The 19,586-nt window shown below is 31.4% G+C and overlaps 1 protein-coding gene across 1 annotated transcript in view; it reads right to left on the bottom strand.

Moving 5' to 3' along the window:
• LOC106683594 (uncharacterized) overlaps window positions 1–18,748 on the bottom strand; it is an 87,311-nt gene extending 68,563 nt beyond the window's left edge. The window contains exons 1-2 of the mRNA XM_067050854.1: window positions 18,683–18,748; window positions 17,515–17,644 (exon numbers count right to left, since the gene is read on the bottom strand). Coding sequence (XP_066906955.1) covers window positions 17,515–17,644; window positions 18,683–18,748 — 196 coding nt within the window. The remainder of the gene's footprint in view (window positions 1–17,514; window positions 17,645–18,682) is intronic.
• Window positions 18,749–19,586: the final 838 nt, after the last annotated feature.

The following is a 19,586-nucleotide window of genomic DNA, read 5'->3' as shown; positions in this document are numbered from 1 at the left end:
ATATATATGTATGTATAAACAAATATCATACATCACAAATATAATCGATTAGTCTGATCAATATGAATATACATATACATTTTTAACTTTTTCTACTTTGACTTGTTACTTGTTAGTTTTTTGATTAATGGTATTAATTCATCTGAGTACTGAGAACAATAGGAATAGAGGACAAATGGAACAGAGTTTTATTAGAAGATGACAGAATTTATTATGACTGAAAAGAAAAGACAAAGCTTTGATGTTGAGAGGGGTGTGTGACAGGGTCGCTATTTTGTTTCTTCTAGTGTTGGATATCGTGTTCTGGCGTCTTGGATAGGAAGACGTAGGCATTAAAATAAATGGAAAAATGGCTGAGCAACCTGCAATTTGCAGATGATATCGTGCTATTTGCAAGACATTGAACAACTGTGGGAAATGATAAAACAGCATCTAACATCATGTGATGAAATTGGTCTTTATTCAATCTACCAAAAGACAAAACTTATCACAAATGGCGTAAAAGAAGAAAGTAAAATTAACACATGTAATGTACAATTTGTTTTTATTTAGTTAATGATATTTACAACCGTATTTACATAAAAATATATCTAATAAATTTGATCTAACATCATAATAGAGTGATACAGGGATGTAGAGAAACTACCCATTGTTAACACTCAAATAATATTTCTACATTAGAAAGTCTCGAGGCCATCTTCTTTTCAGGTGCCTAGGCGAATTGTCAGGAATGGAAGAGGAAACAAGGTTAGAGGCTAGTTGGTTTAATGTCCTATTCAATGGAATTTATTTTCAGCTAGGGCAATGCTTAAATGCCAAATTTTCAAAATGGCTTCTTCTAAAAGACATTTAATTTTGTCCATTTTAAATAATCAACTCTCTCTCTGTTTATTAGTAGTGATAACAATAGATAAATATAAACTATGAAATTATATGATATTTAACTAAAGGAGAAACATTTTCCCAGTTATATAAATATAGATATATATATATATGGTATAATATAGCTTTCACTTTCCAATATAAAAACGGACTAATGAATGAATTAACTACAGTGAAAAGTTGTGCGAACGGCAATTTTTTTAATAACAATAAATATGCCCCTATCGTTAATGAAATGAATATTATTTCTAACTTTTAATAAGAATTAATATTTTTATTTATTTTACTTTTGTAAATACGTTTTTCTATTTTGGATGTGGAACATTTTTTTATTTTCAGTCAAAGTTGACCTGCTTAATGAAAATTCAGTAATTAAAACTAAAACTGAAATCATATTCTAATATATATTTTTTTTATTTATTGATAAGTATTATAATCTGCCACAGCCTTGGTCTATACGTAATGTATAGCGATAAATGATCAAATTTATACAAAAATAAATAAAAATAATAATAATATTAAAAAATTATAGGTAAATAAATAAAAATAATAGAATCTCTATATTTCATAAAAATATAAAGATAAATTAAGTTAATATAATCAAAGTATGTAAATAAAGAAACAAGAAGAAAATATAATAAGTAGAACTTTGAACTAATAAAATAAAAACCTTAATCATATTTATACTAATCCCAGAATTAGTTTTGAATAATTAGCTTCATCTTAATATTTGGGATGAACCATGGAAAACAGAAAAAATTGAGCTCAATAAGGAAATGTGTGATGACTGACTATAGTGGTCTAAGTCCTACACTTTAGAATTTTTGCAACCATTTCAAAATGATTGGAAAAAAATATTACTGATTTATTCTTTTTTAGATCCTTCAAGAACTTTTTTATTTAAAAAAAAAAAAGACAGGAACTTGAATGATTTTATATTTTATCTTGATTTAAAGATTTTTCTACGTTGACAGATATCAGGAACTTTAAGTGAACGAAATAGAGTCATGAGAAATTCTAAAAAAAAATTAGAATTTCTAAAGAAAAGATATCAGCAAAGGATGAACCTAAAATTGGGCAATATATACAGAAAATTTATATTTTGTATTTGTATTAGGCAAATTATATCTTACACATGTTATGGATTTGAATATAATTGCCTATAAAGCGACTTAGAATAATTTTATTTTCCTTTTTAAACTAAGAACTCAAAACGTTTTCGACTAAATAGCAATCTCTATTAGGTCGTTGAGATAGTACATTAGAGCAGTGAAGGATTTTCGATCCAAAATCGTTGAACAGCTACAGTCGTGGAACAATGTGCTGCATTATTGAGTGCTGTTCCATGTTCTGTTCCTCTACATTTATAATATGGACTGAAAGGGTCTTTAACGCAGCCCCCATTATCCTAGCTCTAAGGCCCATCCGGGGAACATCAGATAGAGCCTTGTTCCTATCGGCCATTTACACCGCTTAATGCTGACAGTCAACGAGCTCCTCGATCGGAATGCTTTCCCCGGCCATTATCATATGCCTCTCACAAATTTAATGACGTAACTTTATGAGCATCGATGTGGGAACCTAATTACAGGGGATGTACTCTTCCAATTTTAACAGAAAGTAAGCTGAAATTTTTAATTACGTTGAAAGCAAACACTGAACATCAATCCGTTGCTAATACACTTCCTCAATTAATTTTTGACATTGATAATTGGATTTTAATACCTCGTTTTACCTTTTAGATTTTATTTATATGCATTGAAACTTTCTAAATGATAATTAAAATTTGATAACAAACACCTACAGGAGATGATTTCATCAAAGAGAAGCGTCCAATTAAAGAATTTGAAATAGAAAAATATTTTTATATCAAGAGTTAAAATATCGACTATTTAAAATTTTTTGATAAAAAATTCATTTAACTAATTCACTCATACAGCCGATATCTTTGTAACACTGCATTCCAATGAATTCAACATCGTACTAATTCTTATTCTATTTTTTAATTTGCCTAAGCCTTCTATATTTTTGTTTGCAAATAAGCATTAAACCTGATATCTGGCTTGTATGTAAACCATTTGTAAATATTTTTTCAGTTATTTATTTCAATTAATGTATGATGTAGGCGTTTCATTTAAACGGAAGACCAGAAACCAAACTACAATCATATGGCTAATTGTAACAGTACCGCCCCATGTGTCCGAGAAAACAAAGGCGAGCCTTGGCCATATGCAGCCATTTATTTATCTTCATTTCTATTCTACTAGAGAAATGAGTGAGTAGAGACACCCTGAAGTGTCTCCCGGAACAGAGGAGGAGGGAGGAAATGTAGGAATGAAGACAGGATAACCGAGCGATGAAGGAAGTCAACACATATCAATAAATTCACACCATCATCATCAAATCCATAGACCAATTATTCAATATTAACTTACACACTTGTTGTTTCGGCCACACTTCAACTGCAATATATGTAATAAATTTTAGTTTCAGTTAATTATGTTTCATTTATAATTATTCACTATAATCAAACCAGCGATTCAAAAGTGAAGGAGTGCCTGGCATTAGGTTGAAGGCGCACTTCATACAATTGTATATTGAGTTTTTAAATTCACAGAAATAGTTTTAAAATTTACAAAAAATCCTGTACCACTAAAACCCACGTCAGAGGTTCAGTACTGTTACTAGGCCAGCAGTTGAGCAGGGAGGTGCTTTTGTCAGATTCGCTCTCAACCTCCAGGTTTTATCCCTAATTTAAGGGTACCCACTTTTTAGAGGGCTAGTCCCAGCAGAGTCTCTAGACAAGGTCGATCCACGATTAATGTAACAGAATGAATAATTACCTGCTACAGCAAGGCTCAAACGTGCTCCTCTTGAAATTGACTACCTTATGTATATAAGTATTTTGTATATGACTTCTTTTGCAAGATTTCCTGTATTTCTGCACTTGATAGTGTATAGTAATCATCTGTTCACTATTATTTTATTATTATCATGTTGTTTCGACACATCCTTCTTACGAAGTTATATTGTATTACCCTTTTACAAGAGCGTGGAAAATGTGCCATTGGAATATAACCAAAACTCCTATTGGAACAATCCTATTCTTGTTTGTTCGTTTTTGTTTATTGGAGTAATACATCATTGGTCACTAACGCCTTATTTAATTTTTATTACATTTGTTTTATTTAATTTTTTAAAAATTGTATTATTATTTGTTTTTCTTGTCCACCTGATGTTATATTTGTGTCAGTAAACCTTTTTATTTTAAAAACTGAAATACTAATTTCATTGTTTTATCTTCATCTCTGAGGGTGTTTGAAATATCCGGGTTTAATCCTAAGGTTTGATGTGAAATATGGGTATTCTTGGAACATATTGCTAATTGTCAAGTGTTTGTAGCAATACTGGGAGTTCGGAGGCCTTTGTATTAAAATAAAATAGGAGTGAGTGAGCCTCGTGTGACTTATTCTGAGACAAGTTATTGCGACCTCCTCTCTGCGCCATTTGCGGCTGGAGGTACCCCAAAACTTGAGATCCTTTTTAATAATTTTTAGTTTACTACTTGTGTATTCGTTCTACAATGATTACCATTATCCTATTCTTGGTATAGGTGTTTCGATCTACCTGTTACTGAACGACTGACAAAATTCATCAGATTTCAAGGCTAGTCGTTATTTTTTTTTAATTACTTTTCTTAGATTATACTCTGATTTTTAGATTACAATCTGATTTTTCCTTATAAATTTTGTTTGCAAAACTAAAAATTAAACGGCCTTACTCTTTTTGATAGAGACCATACAAAGGGAGAGGCTAGGCGGGATTTCCAGATTCACTTTCCTAAATGTTAGAACTTCTGAATTATTCAGGTATATAAAATATGCCCCTCTTCTCCGGATATTGTATTCTGCCTGAAGAAGGAAAAGAAGAAAGAATTTATTAAATTGTAGGAAGACCTTGAACCTTCCCCACAGCCAACGTGACCATTCTTTATTATATCATGTTCATCCCCGACTACCAATAACGGTTTCGGAATCCAAAGAGACTGAGAATGAATGTTAAAAAAGTTTATGATTGAGTCAAAACTTTGAGTTTTGGATCATCAGCTCTGGGAATAGAAAAAAAAAAAGCGGAAATATGTCTGAAACGTTCCAGTAACTTTTTCGGTAAAATCGACTGGCTTAATGCTACTTTATAGATCAATCAATTTTCACATTTTTAGATTTTCTGGCCGTGTGTCATGTTGTCTAGATTACTTCTAGGTAGAACAAGTAACTCTTTCCCCCCATTTTTCTAGCATTTTTTGAATTAGACGAGAATTTGGATTTATATTCAGCTGGTTTGGTACTATTTTTTTATATTTGGACTAGTCTAGAATAGTTTTAGGACGTTGAAGTGTCCACGGTGGATGATTTTACTTATCTCATACATGTACTTATAAATTTATATATCCCCATATACCCAAATATCCTAACTGTATATTATAAAAAAATTTACCTTTCTTGAGGATTTGCAAAGTTATGTGAGGAAATTTTATATCTGACCATTCGTTCCCAACTTGTCAGTTGTCATTTTTGTTTCAATTAGACAGGTACCCCCTCCTTTCTTTCTTTGTTATTTTTATTGATTTTCTTAATATTTACTTTTCCTTGTCACTAGACATCACCTTTTCCACATTTTCTTCTCCTATCTGTTTATCTTTTACACCTACATCATTTGACCATATAACTAGTTATAACGATTATTTTTCTAAAATTTTTTACTCTAATTCTGTATTTAGAATTCCATCACACCGGGCTGTATTTATTAGTAACTAATTTCTTGTCCATCTATATGTACACTTCCTTAAATTATTATAATTATTTTTTTATATTTTATAAATATATAAAATAAATCTAGACCGTTACAACCAATGAAGGGTGAGGAGTGCAGTACTTAGAGGAGTGAAGTACTGTTACTAGACCAACGGTTGTGCAAGGAGGTGATGTGTGGCCGCCAGATGTTTACCCTATTAGTGTGCCAAGTTCATGAGGCTGAGTTGCCCCCGGAGGACACCCGAACCCAAAGGGCTGACTCAAATTGTATTTTCTAAACAAAACAATTTTTTTTACATGTTTTCGTATTTTCTCTGTATATTTTTTTAAATATTCTGTCAATTCTCACAACTTTTCATTTAGCTCTGACGAAGCCCTACAAAGTGGGGCGAAACGTTGGTTAACCATAAATAGTTTTCTTCTACTGTTTTGCTACCTTTATTGACCGCCACAATTGTATGACTAGAGGAGACCCAAACGCTTTTCAAAGACATATACTCTGGTGAGAGAAATATATATTACTCTGCTAGTAGCTGAAGTTAAGTACTCGTACTAAAAATAATTTTTTCGGGCGGAAAACTATTGTTGGACCAGTCCACTTCAATCTTCGTCAAAGAAGAAGACCAGCCCTTCGAAGGCCAGCGGGCAGAAGAGGTTCAGTAGCATTATTAGTAGTATCTGGATGACAGGAATACATGCGTAATATCCAACTGCTGCTCCACACCAATGGCGCACAAAAGGCAGGGAAAGGTGGAAATAAAATAATATATCCTCTGGTGAATAATCTTTCCATTACAGTCCGTTAGTTTTATTTACAAGAGATATAACTTTATAACTTATAACGCAATATTTATTCATTATAAAATTAGTAATAATTTTACCAATATAAAATAAGCTAATAATTAGTACTAATTTATTTGCTGATCAGTAAAATAAAATTTTAGAAGCTCTCATCCACACAAAATCATTATCAGTTGGCGTTGAATGAGTGATGAGCCCTCCCTTAGAAACCCTTTTCCAATTAGGATTATGAAGGAAGGGGCTCTAAATTGATGGATTAGATTCGTTAAATGTTATGGCAAACTGAATTAGCGTCTAAATTAAAATTGTAATTGCCTTTTCAAAGAAAAAAATTCGCATTTAATAATGAGCCCAATGGGCCCAATGTTTTGTTTGCTCCGTTAATGAGTGAAGAGAAAGAATTTGTTTTTTATTGATGAAGTTTAGAGAAAATCAAAATATTTACCAGCCTTCCCTAATATAAAGCGCCATTTATTAAAAAAAAAAAATTAATATTAAAAATGGATTCGGGTGGTATGGAATGTAATGCCTCACATATTGAAGTTTAAGTTGTAAATTACGCGTATCACCTAAATGTTAACTAAAATGTAATAGGTGAAATATTTTTGTAAGCACATTTCTACCCTTCAGTCTTTGATGTTAATTTTAGAGGAAATGGCTTCGTTTTCGAGGACAAAGATATTAGTGGCGTGATAAGGCTTAAGAAATTTGAAATTTCTAGAGTACTTTAAAAAGAGTTTGACCTTTTTAATCAGCAAAAAAAAAAAATTAAAAATTGAAAACTTATGAATAATGACACAATAATATGTGTGGCTAATTTTAATATAAGAAGAATTAGATATTTGTGATTTTATATTTTAAAAAAATAGGTTTTTAGCTTATAGGATTTTGTGTAGATAATTTTAATATAAGAAGAATTAGATATTTGTGATTTTATATTTTAAAAAATAGGTTTTTAACTTATAATTAAATACTGATCTTAGCAGAATAACTTGCAAAAGTAATTCTAAATTAATGTGAGGAAGAATTTATAATTTGAAGATGTCCTTGAGGATGGCTAAAATGGACGAAACGTTGGACTGTTAAAATAAAAGTTTTGAGACAAAAAAGGATACAAGTTTTGATTTATTTAATAAACTTATGAATGTTACAGGCTCTTTATAAACTTTTAACCGTTAAAAATGAATAATATGGGATTATTCTTCCTATATTATTCATTTTAAATGTAACTACTAAATAAGTTATAAAGCAAACCTCCATTCTACGTTTCGGTCTACACCACGGACGTTTACCCGTTGGTTAAGTGCACTCCCATCTTCATTATATTTACCGGGTGTAGATCCCTTAATTCAGTGTTGTCTAAATTCTCCCGTTAATTCATCCTTTTTCGGTCCGAATATTTTACGTAACGATACTTTCTAAAAATATATATTTTGTTCTAATCTAGTGTTGTAGTGATCTAGTAAATAGTAGTACTATATTATTATACAAATCTTTAATAACTAACGACCGCAAAGTTTTATAAATTTAACTGCTGGAGTTGTCGGATTCAGGAGAGTGTTCCAAGATTCTTACAATTTTTCATTATTTATGCCGATTTCAGGATTTGATCTCAGAATAGAACCGAAAGCGCTTTAGGAGGAAAAAAGTGATTAAAAAAGGGATGTGAAATGCAAAGAGAAGGAAAAATAAGCTTAAAAAGACTAACTAAATGGTTTTCAATTTTGACTACAAATAGATAATTTAAGTTCAATTTAAACAGTCTATGAATGAGCAGGTGAGTGAGGTAGCTCAGTGAATAAGGCACTGTGCAACTAGCTCCGGGTTCAAATGTTGCAATTCAACAGTCGATTGTAAAGGTCATGAACAGGGCAACTGTCATACAGCTTACACCATTTTAATTCCTGCGATATTATTTAATTATTTCTCTAGAAGCTATATAGGTTTCTAATTAACTTTACAGTATTTTTGAAACTGGATAGTCGTTGGCTTTGTTGTACATTTGTGAGTTTAATTTATATTTTAGCTGTTTTTAACGGATTTAAAACAATTTAAATTTTAATTTTTCTGAACTTTCTTTTAATACCAGTGACGCGGTTGAGAAAGAAGCGCCGAGATCTTCCCGAGTCCTGCTCTTTCCTCCACAAGTGGGTGAAAGAGCTCGCTTTGAAATTACACAAATGTAAATATTTTAAACAGAAATGATTGTGTTTAAGACATTATTTTACTTTATTTTTTCTATTCATTTATTATTAGTTTCTTTCGTTCTCTTCTATTTCTTACGTGGTTATCATTTAATTTCTATGTTTGTAAAGTTTGTTGTGAATGAGCTCTATATTACCGTTGCGTAAAAATATGACAATGTAATATTACAAAATAAAAATATGAAACAATTATTTTTTTTTTTAATTTATAGAAATTTAAAAAAACATGATTTTATCAAGACATAGTGACATTTATAAACGTAGACTTGATTTTTTTTACAATATATGTGTCGGGGAGTCTTCAAATTACAAAATCATTAAACCTTTATCCTTTTTCTTATTTCTAAGCAACTTTCCGATTTCCAAATCGGTCATCTTAAAAATGTTTTTTTTCGAACAATATTTTCACTCATATAGTTTATATACTAGCTTTGAAAATAGAAATAAATGTAGGAATATGTAGCATATAAAAATGACATTTCAACACATTTGTTACACAAAACCATCAGTTCTCTATATCGCAACTGCCACTCCACGATTGATTAATCAAGTTGATTCATTTCTCGATACAAATTAAGTTAGCCGTTACTTGTAAGCGATTGAATGATCAAGGAAACTTGGCAATAGGTCGCGGGACTTTAACTTCCCGATTATTCAGGGAAGGGTTAGTGAATCGCTGTCAGGTACAGGCAGGAGTTGTGGGCACGGTAGCCAAGTTGTCGGGAAAAGGACCAGGACCTGCGGTGTAATTAGATTCAAGGACGAACCCTCCCGTTCCAAAGGGATCCCACTTTCAAAGGACCACAGATTCTCTTCGGCGAAAACAAAGTGTAGAATTTATTCGTTTCTCGAGCGGGATTCTTTGAGGACGAAAGGGTTGTAATTACTTTTAGAGGGCTTAGCAGAGCTTCTGGAGAAAGTAGATCGGGGGACAAAGGGCTAGAATTCTGTTCCTGTATCTGTCTCATCTCGAGGATGGTCTCGGGTCTCCAAAGGCGGGAAACCCATTAACCACTCTCAATACAAGAAACCTTTGTTAGGGCTGGGATGGAAAGATACACTGTAAAGTAATTCCTTTCTAATCCTTTTCGTTTTCCCATTTCAAAATCCATTAAAATCATATTATTTCACATTATTATTAATTAGACCTTGTGAATGAAAAATTACTCTTCTTTGTTTAAATTATTTTATTTTATATCATTTAACAACAATAATAACCTTTCTGGGTTGCCACCCCATCGTCAGGTATCTACAACAAATTCTAAAATTCATCCTATGCACTTCGTAATGAATATATCTCAATTTATTTTTAAAAAGGCTTAAACAATTACCTTATATATATTAAAAGTATTCTACTATTCAATACTATTAAACAACATTAAACTAATAAATGATTTACAATATCTATGTAAAGTGTACATTAATTTTTGGTACTTATCTCTAAGTTAATAGTGTTACCTATGTTTTTTGTGGTATATATTGCTCCTGTTATTTTTCTGTTTCTTTTAAGATTTACCATGTCTAAAATATTAGAATTTTAAAAATCAAAATCATGTTTATACTTTAAGCTGAGTTGTGCCAGTGCTGTTGTGGTGATATTTTTGACATTTTTAGAATTACTCTTATGTTGCTCAACTCTAGTTAGTAATTTTTTAGAAGTCTCTCCAATATACACACCTTTACTATTCTGTCAATTGATTGTGTAAATTATATATATATTTTTTTTATTTTCAATTTTATCTTTCATACTGTTGAGATCATTGCTAATTTATTGTCATTGTATAAGCCCAATTTCAGATTATAATGGTCATTATTAATAATTATAAACATTATTATTGTATTATAATCATCCAAAATATAGTCTTATAAACGGCAAACGAATATTAGAGTTGTATTTTTAATTACAGTGATTAATTTATTATTTTAAAATACAAAAACTGTATTCTAATAAATAAATTTATGTATAAATATATAAAAAATTAATAAATCAATGTGAGACTAAAATTAAGATGTCCTTGATTATGGCCAGATCGGCCGAAACGTTAGACATGTAATATGTTTTATTAAAGAAGGGTGAGACTAATGGTATAATTTGTATTATGATTAGTAAAACTATCAGTCTCAAACAAAATAATATAAATATATATAATAATTATTTAATTCCAGTACGTAAATGCAGAGTAAATTCTGATTCAACAGGCAATACTCAATGCAATTGAGCAGACTTATTTTTCTTAATATGCCAAGTTTTCTGAGCCTGTTATAAAGTCTATTATTGTACAATCGAGAATAGTAAATAAACTGCAGTACGAAGTACAATAAATTATAGAAAAATTAAGTCGAGAATAACGCGTAAATGTAAAATTATGCCAACTGAATCTACCCCGGTAAGATTTTAAGGTAAGGCGAAGGGGTATCGCTGCTGAGGACAGAAGAGAGGTTTCTTTAAGATAGGAGAGAACAAATTAAGGAAGATCAAAGGAGAAGAAAGTGCCCTTCGCGAAAGCCCTGGAGTTGGCTGGAGAAATTGTTTAGAGTCTGTTTTCTACAGGACTGATATATCTTTTTTCAACTCCACTGCGTTCAGGAAAGTGTGTTGTAACAAGCGCACCATTCGCCGGTGGCTAGAAAAAATGGTTGGTGCCATAGATTTGGAAGACTAATCCAGAGGAAGACCCTCCGGCAGCAATGACGGCAACGCATTAAGCTTACTGTATGAAGAGAACCTTTAAGAAACAGTCAAATGACTTGTAGCACAGCTGAATACAAGCTGGCACAGCTGCAGCTACAGCTGGTAAGGTTAGAAAGGTAAATCTATAATTACCTCATGAGCTTAACGATCTTTTCTCAAAGAGATACTCACATTTGATAAAAAGTGCATTGTACATGATAACAAGTATCAGTCACATATGCCAAAAACAAATTTGCATCCAAAGAATTATTAGTTTCTATTTTGTGGCCAATGGTAGGAATAATTCATTTCTCATTTTAACCTAGAGATGAAACCATCACATCCACATCCCCATCACCAATCCATATTCTCTTGTTTCACGACAGTGAGAAACTAAACAAGCTGCGTTATGTCCTTCCACAGCCTTCTTGTTCGTCAGATTTATCTCCATCAGATTTTCATCTGTTCAGTAATTTGAACAACTTTTTTTTAACAAAGGACAATTTTTGAAACAAGATTCTTAAGTCAAAAATCCATTTTCAGCCTTCATTTCTTCATAAAACCCGGAATTTTGCAGATAACCCGTTGGCGTTTGGAAAATTTATAGAAAAAGAGGGTAAATATTTTGAATGAAAATGTTTGATTTTATAAAGTTGTTTTACTAAATAATCTAAACAGAACAGTAGTAGTAGAGCAGTAGGAAACTAACAGTTCATATGATACGACGAAATAACTTGAGTGCTGACTGATATGTACGTCTAATAGTTCCTGATATATAATTTATCTAAGTCAAAAATAATGTCACATTTTTTTTTATTTAGAAAAACAATATAGTTTTTCGAAAAACTGTATCACAGGTACTATTAGACTTACAGATTATATATATGTATATATACATATATTTAACGTCTATTGTGAAGTAACTTTTTCAAATCCCCCTCCCCTGGCTCTGGGGACTATACAATATGGTTTATTTACCAAGATATAATTTGAGTGATTATATGTTTATAAGAGCAATTGAGTGATTCTTATTCATAAGAGCATCAGTTCCCGTGATATCTGTAAAAAAAAAAACTTACGAAATATTGATTTTTCATTATTTGGAAAAAATGTTTCCCTTTGAAAAACTGTTTTTCGAGAACTGAGCCAGCTCTATTTTATACGAATTACTCTCCTTTAAATAACGTCTTTTTTTTTAGTATTATTGGTAGTTTTAAGAATATAGAGCTCCGAATGAAAAATGAAAGAGAATTTAAAATTCTCGAATAAAATAAACTTCAGGGTGAGCGCACCTTAAATTCTTCAAATTTCTTTTTTAATGGCATGTTGCCCTTTTAATTTTATTTTTTCATGTGCTTTATGTAGTCTATAATTCCATCCTTAGAAGAGTCTATGTAATTTTTTATTTTAATTTTTTTATTGATATTTATAACTTTATTAAAATATATATATAATAAAGAACTTTGCTGTTAGTTATACAATTACATGATACAGAGATATGGAGAATCGACCCATTGATAATATAATAATATTTTGACAGGAGAAGATCTCGAGGCCATCTTTTTTTCAAAGGATGATTATCAGGTAGTGAATGAGAAGCCAGGTTAGAAAAAAGTGGGTTTGGGTGGTTGAGAAGTTTATCATGAAAGGATTGGTATCTGGTTCCAGCCCAATCGCAACACATGAAACATTGAGGTCCTGACGGATGACTTGATTTGTGACAAAGTATAGTTGGAAGTTTAGGCCCTTGGTCTAGTAAGTGTTGTATTAATTGGAATCGACGAGTAGTCTAGACTTTTCAGTCTTGTATGAGGATTCCAAGTAAGTCAATTGTCCAGATGTAGTCCTAGATAATGAAAATGATGGATAGGAATACGTGAGGTATTATTAAAGGATACTGTAGGCAGGAAGTCACGGACTTACGACGAAGGGTAAAGGTGATTTGGTTGGATTTATTGGAAAACTAACGCACAATATTTTATTTCTTTGAATGAAATCAAAAATGAATTTTTTGTAACCTCTGAAACCACCGTAACATTTAATTCCCAATTTGATAGTGCATTTATTGTAATTATATTGGAAGGTGGTCATGGCGCGAGGCAAAACATTGGTTAACAATAAATAGTTTTATTTTACTAATTTGATACCTTAATTGACTCCACCCGGACTATCCTCCTACTATCTATTTTATGCGTACTTTATTGGGGTTCCATTATTTGTGAGGTAGGTAGTTTTAAAAATATTGAGCACCGCCACCAAAAATGAGTGAAAATTTAGCCTTTCCATCATTTGGTTATTTATTTTCTAAACCCAATATCGTTATATATTTCAACATATATTCTTAATCAACACTAAAAATAATTGAAAAATATCAAGATGGCTAAAAATTATATTTTTCATTCATTGATTTCTCAAGACTTCTAGTGTGTGAGAAAAGGTATCAACTATAAAGAAAACAAAAGAACTTGCTTTTGTGGGAATAAGTTCCACCCGAAAACCTACATCTACTGGATGATTAAGTAAACACACTTAAAAATAGAGACGTGACGAAATGTGATGCCAAAGGTTGTCTTGGGGGTGAGTTAATACATATCGTTTAAGTCGTCAATTTTACAAATTAGTAATAGGTTTAACCTGAATATTTTGATGAAAAAGTTTTACTACTGTTTATTGATTATTGATATCGGATATCCGAGACGAATTGAAGGGGAGGGCCTTCTCCTCAGATCGTGGAGAAGAGGTTGATTGTTTCGTCCAATTAGTATCTGGGCTGGGGGCTGGAGCTTGATAGCCTTCGAGTAGCTCTCATCTCAGCTTCCACCAGATCCCGTCATTAATCAACAAACTCGTTCCTACCTACCCCATCCATTTCTTCGTAACATAATCGTAAACAAGGATTGATTTTTTCATCATATTGGACTAGGAATATGATTCTGATATCTGAATTAAATTAAAATTCTAGGGAGAATCTAATTTCGATCATTTTTTAATTTGGATTGGTATATCCAAAAATAGGTATTAGGCAATGAAAAGTAATGTGTGATGTCTTAGTAACAGCTATACTAGTATGTGTAATGGTAAGTATAATGTTGGAAAATTATTAGTTGACCGTGAGTGATGATTGTAAGACGATAGTATGGGTGGCGGTCAAAAAAGATATAAAATTGATAGAAAGGACTATTAGTAACCGACGTTTTGCCCCACTTTGCAGAGCTTCATCAGAGCTGGGTCTTGAAGGTAGAATGATTTTTGCACTTCTTAAGTCCTCGTTGGAGTATTTACCAACCTCGACTCATTAAACCAATGATCAGGCAAAATGATTTCAGCCTTCAGGACACAGCCCTGATAAAATCCAGCAAATGCGGTTACTAAATAATGTTTTTTCCAATATGTTTATACCTTTTTTGACCATCATCGGAACCATCTTTCTACAGTAATGATAATTGTTTTGTAATATTAATAATAACAATAAAATGATTATCTACAATCATAATCTAACCGATGATTGTATACATAAAGTGGTTAGAGAAACACCAACTGCTCTGTGAAGAATTGAAGCAACTATATTGCCTAAGAGATGGAATGGTGTTGTTTTTTATCACGACTAGTATTGAATTGGTCCTGGATGAAACGATTAGAAGTTGTAAATAATAAATAACTTTTTGATTATTTATATCATGGTAGAAGAAAAAAAAACAGTGCTTCTGTGGACCCAGGAAATTTGTCAATATTTAATAACTAGATGCTGACTCTTGATCACTCTACATCACCCTTGATCACGGATCCTGGATAGTTAAATATTCTCAGCAAGAAATGAGGAGGTGAGAATCTAGTAAAATTATTATTATATTAGAAATTCGCACTTCCTTAGTATTAGTGATAGTAGTAGCATCTGTATAGTATTATTATCTACGCAATATATTCATTTTTTATTGCTGAGTTACATGTACTCTACAGGATCATTGATTGTTCATGGATTGCATATACTCTTTTGTAAAAGTTATTATTTTGCAAGAGATTTTACTTCTTTTTCAGAATCTTGTTGGATTTGTTTTTTAAATTTAATGGAGGTGAGCCCCGCATTGGACTATTGGAGTTGAAATCTCCGAGAAGGAGGAACCCCTTCCTATTTTGTAATATTTTTCTTTTTGTTTCATTAACAACTATATTCTTACAATCTATTTTAGAAACTCTTCTCTTTTTATTAATATTAGTTGTCTTTTTGTTTTTGTATCGACAACGATGCGTTTGGATTTTGCCCCAAATATGTAATCAGGTATATATCCCTATGATTTTTCAATATTTATGGGTCTTTCTTTAATCTCTTTTTCATTACTTATAATTTATATTCAAAGATTGGCTGAAGAATTATTTTGTTGGTTTGATTATTTTTTTATAGACTTTAATTTGATAAAGTCAACTTATCAAAAATATTAACAGTTTATTTAATTTTTTTCTAACTTGAAATCATTGAACAATTTGAAATATTATAAATCATCAATTACTATTGTCATTAATTCTCATCTAACTAACAATTTTCTTTCATTAATAAATTAGTAAGCGTTCAGAGTTTTAAATTATGTTATGACATTTACTTTAACCTGGTTATCCCATAAAAAATTGTTTCTATGCTGAATCAAGATCTTGTGTAAGCCCTCACCTTTGATCACGATCAGCTTTGTAAAATCAATATTCTAGTTTCCCTACCGTTTTGAGAGTATTCATAAAAAAGATTAATCCATTGTTAGAAGATTAAACTTTATTACATATATTTCATTTCACATCCACCGTTTTCCACCCATCTTTAATCCAATATTTATGCTGGAAAATAATTATATTTTGCCATTATAACAAAAATTTCCTTATCTGATATATTTTTCTTTATAGAATGAATACATTTTAAACGTGTAAGAAATATGTAATAAGCTTTGTATTTGTTCTAATCCCCCAACACATGTTTTATTTTTTGAGTGACGAATAATTATTTTCGTAGGTAATCATTGGGGTTAAACTGAGAGGTCCTAGGGTGGACTTTCGTTCGAAATCTTGTAAGTTATAGGTTGGTTGTTTTAATAAATTTAAAAAAATATAACTATATTTTTGTCAAGTAATATGATAATACTAAACTAATAAATATTAGTATTCCAAAAATTATTAATTACACTCTCTAAGGAGCAGTACTTAATAACTACTAGTTATTACAGCTCCAATAGAACGTATTCATTAAAAAGCATAAGATCTGTGTAAACTGCATGTGTTGCAATGCTTCACTGATTCAAAAACACACGGTTTGGACTTTGCAGATACTGTGCGGTGTATCGCATTCAAAAAACGTAGTTTTGACATAGCTCGTTATGTATCATTAGTCCGATAATTTTTCTCAAGACACCGGGCAAAAAATCGGGTTTAAAAACTAACAAATATGAATACTTCCCGAGTAATGTTACTTATTGAAATATTAATCACGTCGTTTGGAGTATAGTATTTCATCATCAATCAATTCCATTTTTTTTTTTTTTATAAAGTAATATTGTAGGAAAATAGCTTGTCTAATGCATTTATTGATTAATAAACAGTTTCGTAATATCAATGTATAATTATAAGTAAATAAAAAAAAAAATAAGCTAATCTAACAAAAAATACCAACACACTAAATGAGTTATCAATGGGAGATGGTTTTAGTTTCGAATTATAAAATTAAGGCAAAGATATGAGAAATTTAATAATTGATACAGAATATTAAAATACACAATCATCATAAAAAACATATATTTAACACATTTTAATTTTATGGAAAATTATAAATATTTTGAAACATCGATATTAGTAACTAAAAATTGCTTTTGATATTCCATCTCTACCTTTTTCTCAATGATTAAAAATATAGGGGTACGATACATAGAAAAGTCAGTAATTTTTATTTAAACATGTTAACATTAAAAACGACGTTTTGATATGTTTGAAAAATATCGAAACGGTATATATATACATATAGGTAAGATTTTTTTTATATTTGCATCCTTTGTTGTTATTGAACTAAACTCGAAATTTAATTTAAATTGTTTTTTTATTCTTACTTATATAATATAACGTACACAATTCACATTATTATAACTAATTACTAAATAATGATTTGACTAACTTGTAACAAGATGACCATGATGGAACTGGCATACTGCGTCGGCTTCGTACCATGTGATCCGGTCTCGGAAGTATCTATAGAAGACGGGGTACCCTTCCTCTGGGAGCAGCCATACAGAACTCAAGTTCACCTACAATTGCAAATTAGTCATTTTAAGTTAATTACATAACATTTTATGTGAACTTAAAATAAATCGACTACTAGTGCGAAAATGTAGAGATTTTCTTATAAAAAATGTAAGGCTAATCATAAATATATTGTATATAAACATATATTACAAATATATAAAGTGGGGTGAAACGTTGGTTACGTACAAAATAGTTTTTTTGTATTATTTTGTATCTTCCTTCACTACCATGCAGACTATCTTCCTAAAACCTATAATATATAAATCTCTTTGACTCTTTTTTTTTTAAATACCGTTCAAAAAAGGCTATCAGCCTGTATTGCGTCCTTTATTCTAACTGGGAAGGAATATATAAGTGTGTAATGTCCAGGCAAATTTATTTCCCCTTTTCTACAGAATGCTACATAGGACACAGAACCCAAGATATATGTTGAACTAAGACCAACATACACATAAATATTAGCCCAAGGTGTCCATTTCAAGAAATACAAAGTCACCAAAAAGTAAAGAGAAGCTAACACCTAGTTATGAAGACGTTAGTGAAGGAACAGCGGATGTAAATGGGAGGAGGCAGCTCCACACTGGTGTTCAAAGAGGAGGTAGAAAAAGCAGAAGATGTGTATTTTAAAGAAAGAAGACGGAGTTAAATTCGATTAGCTGTGTTGTTAACAATTTTTAAATTTAGAACATAAACTTTACATTCATTAATGGGTCATTCATTACATTCTATTTCATACGGTACAGTTGCCCAAGGACCTCAGAAAAACTTAAACATGCAGCTCCATTCTTTGATGTTACCACGTTATTCTCACCATAATTAGGGGTCAAGTTTTCATTTCGTTGGCCAACACAGAAATAATATTCTAGCTCACAGGCTAGATTTGAACTGACGTCGCAGCTGTTCCGAGGATGTAAAGACCTACGCCTCAATTCCCTCAGATACAGGCGTCCTGCTGTCTATCAGTGATGTTATTAGCTTAGCAACCACGGATTTGTTAAACTTGGATATATTAATATTTTCAATATTATTACACAATATACCTCCACATCCAAAATAATTCGACCAACATTTAACTTTGAAATTCGGTACCACACTATTCTAACCATAGTTAGGGGTCAATGCGATGGATAGATGTTGAGGATTAAATTCAACTACGTAGATAGTGGAGCTAAGAAAGCTTAGAATAAGCAGTTCCAACAGATAATTGAGAAAAATTCTATCACAAATATAATAAACTTCTAATTGTTAATATTTTTTTAAAACAATTAAAATTCTACATCTAAAATTATTTAGTCTATGCCAAAACTTAAATTTTCTGGGTCGAATCGGTGTTAAATTGCAATAGGTTCAACAAAAATTTACATGAGATGTCCAAATCATAATTTTTTAAATAACTTTTAGTGGAATGCACCTGAATTAGAGCAAATTGGACCAAATTAAATAAAAGAAACCAGGTAGAATCTCGGAAGAAATTATTTTATGTTATGTCTATCGTAGGTAATTTCTGAAATGGTCCGGCTTCGATGCAGTTGTCGAATTCGGCTCCACAGGAACAAAGAGAAAACAATTATCAGAAACCGAATAGAGCAGATATCGGGATCTATTTCAAGCGAATGGAACATTCACACCCGGTGTTGGAACTGAATCCTTAATGAGAGCGAAAGCTATCGCCGAGCAATCTCATGCCAATTTGGACCAGCGCGCTAATGATGTCGGTAGAGTGCGGCTCGCCTGCTGCTGTATCCTGTCGATCAGCTACATTCAGGAATACACCTCTATGGTGGTGCTTGTATTGTATGGGACCCCGCTGCCTCGTCGGCCTTTAGTGCTAAATACACCGTATTCCTTGGTGCCTGGAAATTGTTATGTTTTCAAACTGTTTACTAGAGCGTATTTGGAGAGCCTACAAACCGGGTAAAGAGAACGTGGTGGCAGATTGGCTAT

Source organism: Halyomorpha halys, unplaced genomic scaffold (assembly GCF_000696795.3).
Source record: "Halyomorpha halys isolate HHAL.00 unplaced genomic scaffold, Hhal_1.1 Scaffold497.1, whole genome shotgun sequence".
Taxonomy (NCBI): Eukaryota; Metazoa; Arthropoda; class Insecta; order Hemiptera; family Pentatomidae; genus Halyomorpha; species Halyomorpha halys.
This window is presented reverse-complemented; position numbering and strand designations above follow the sequence as displayed.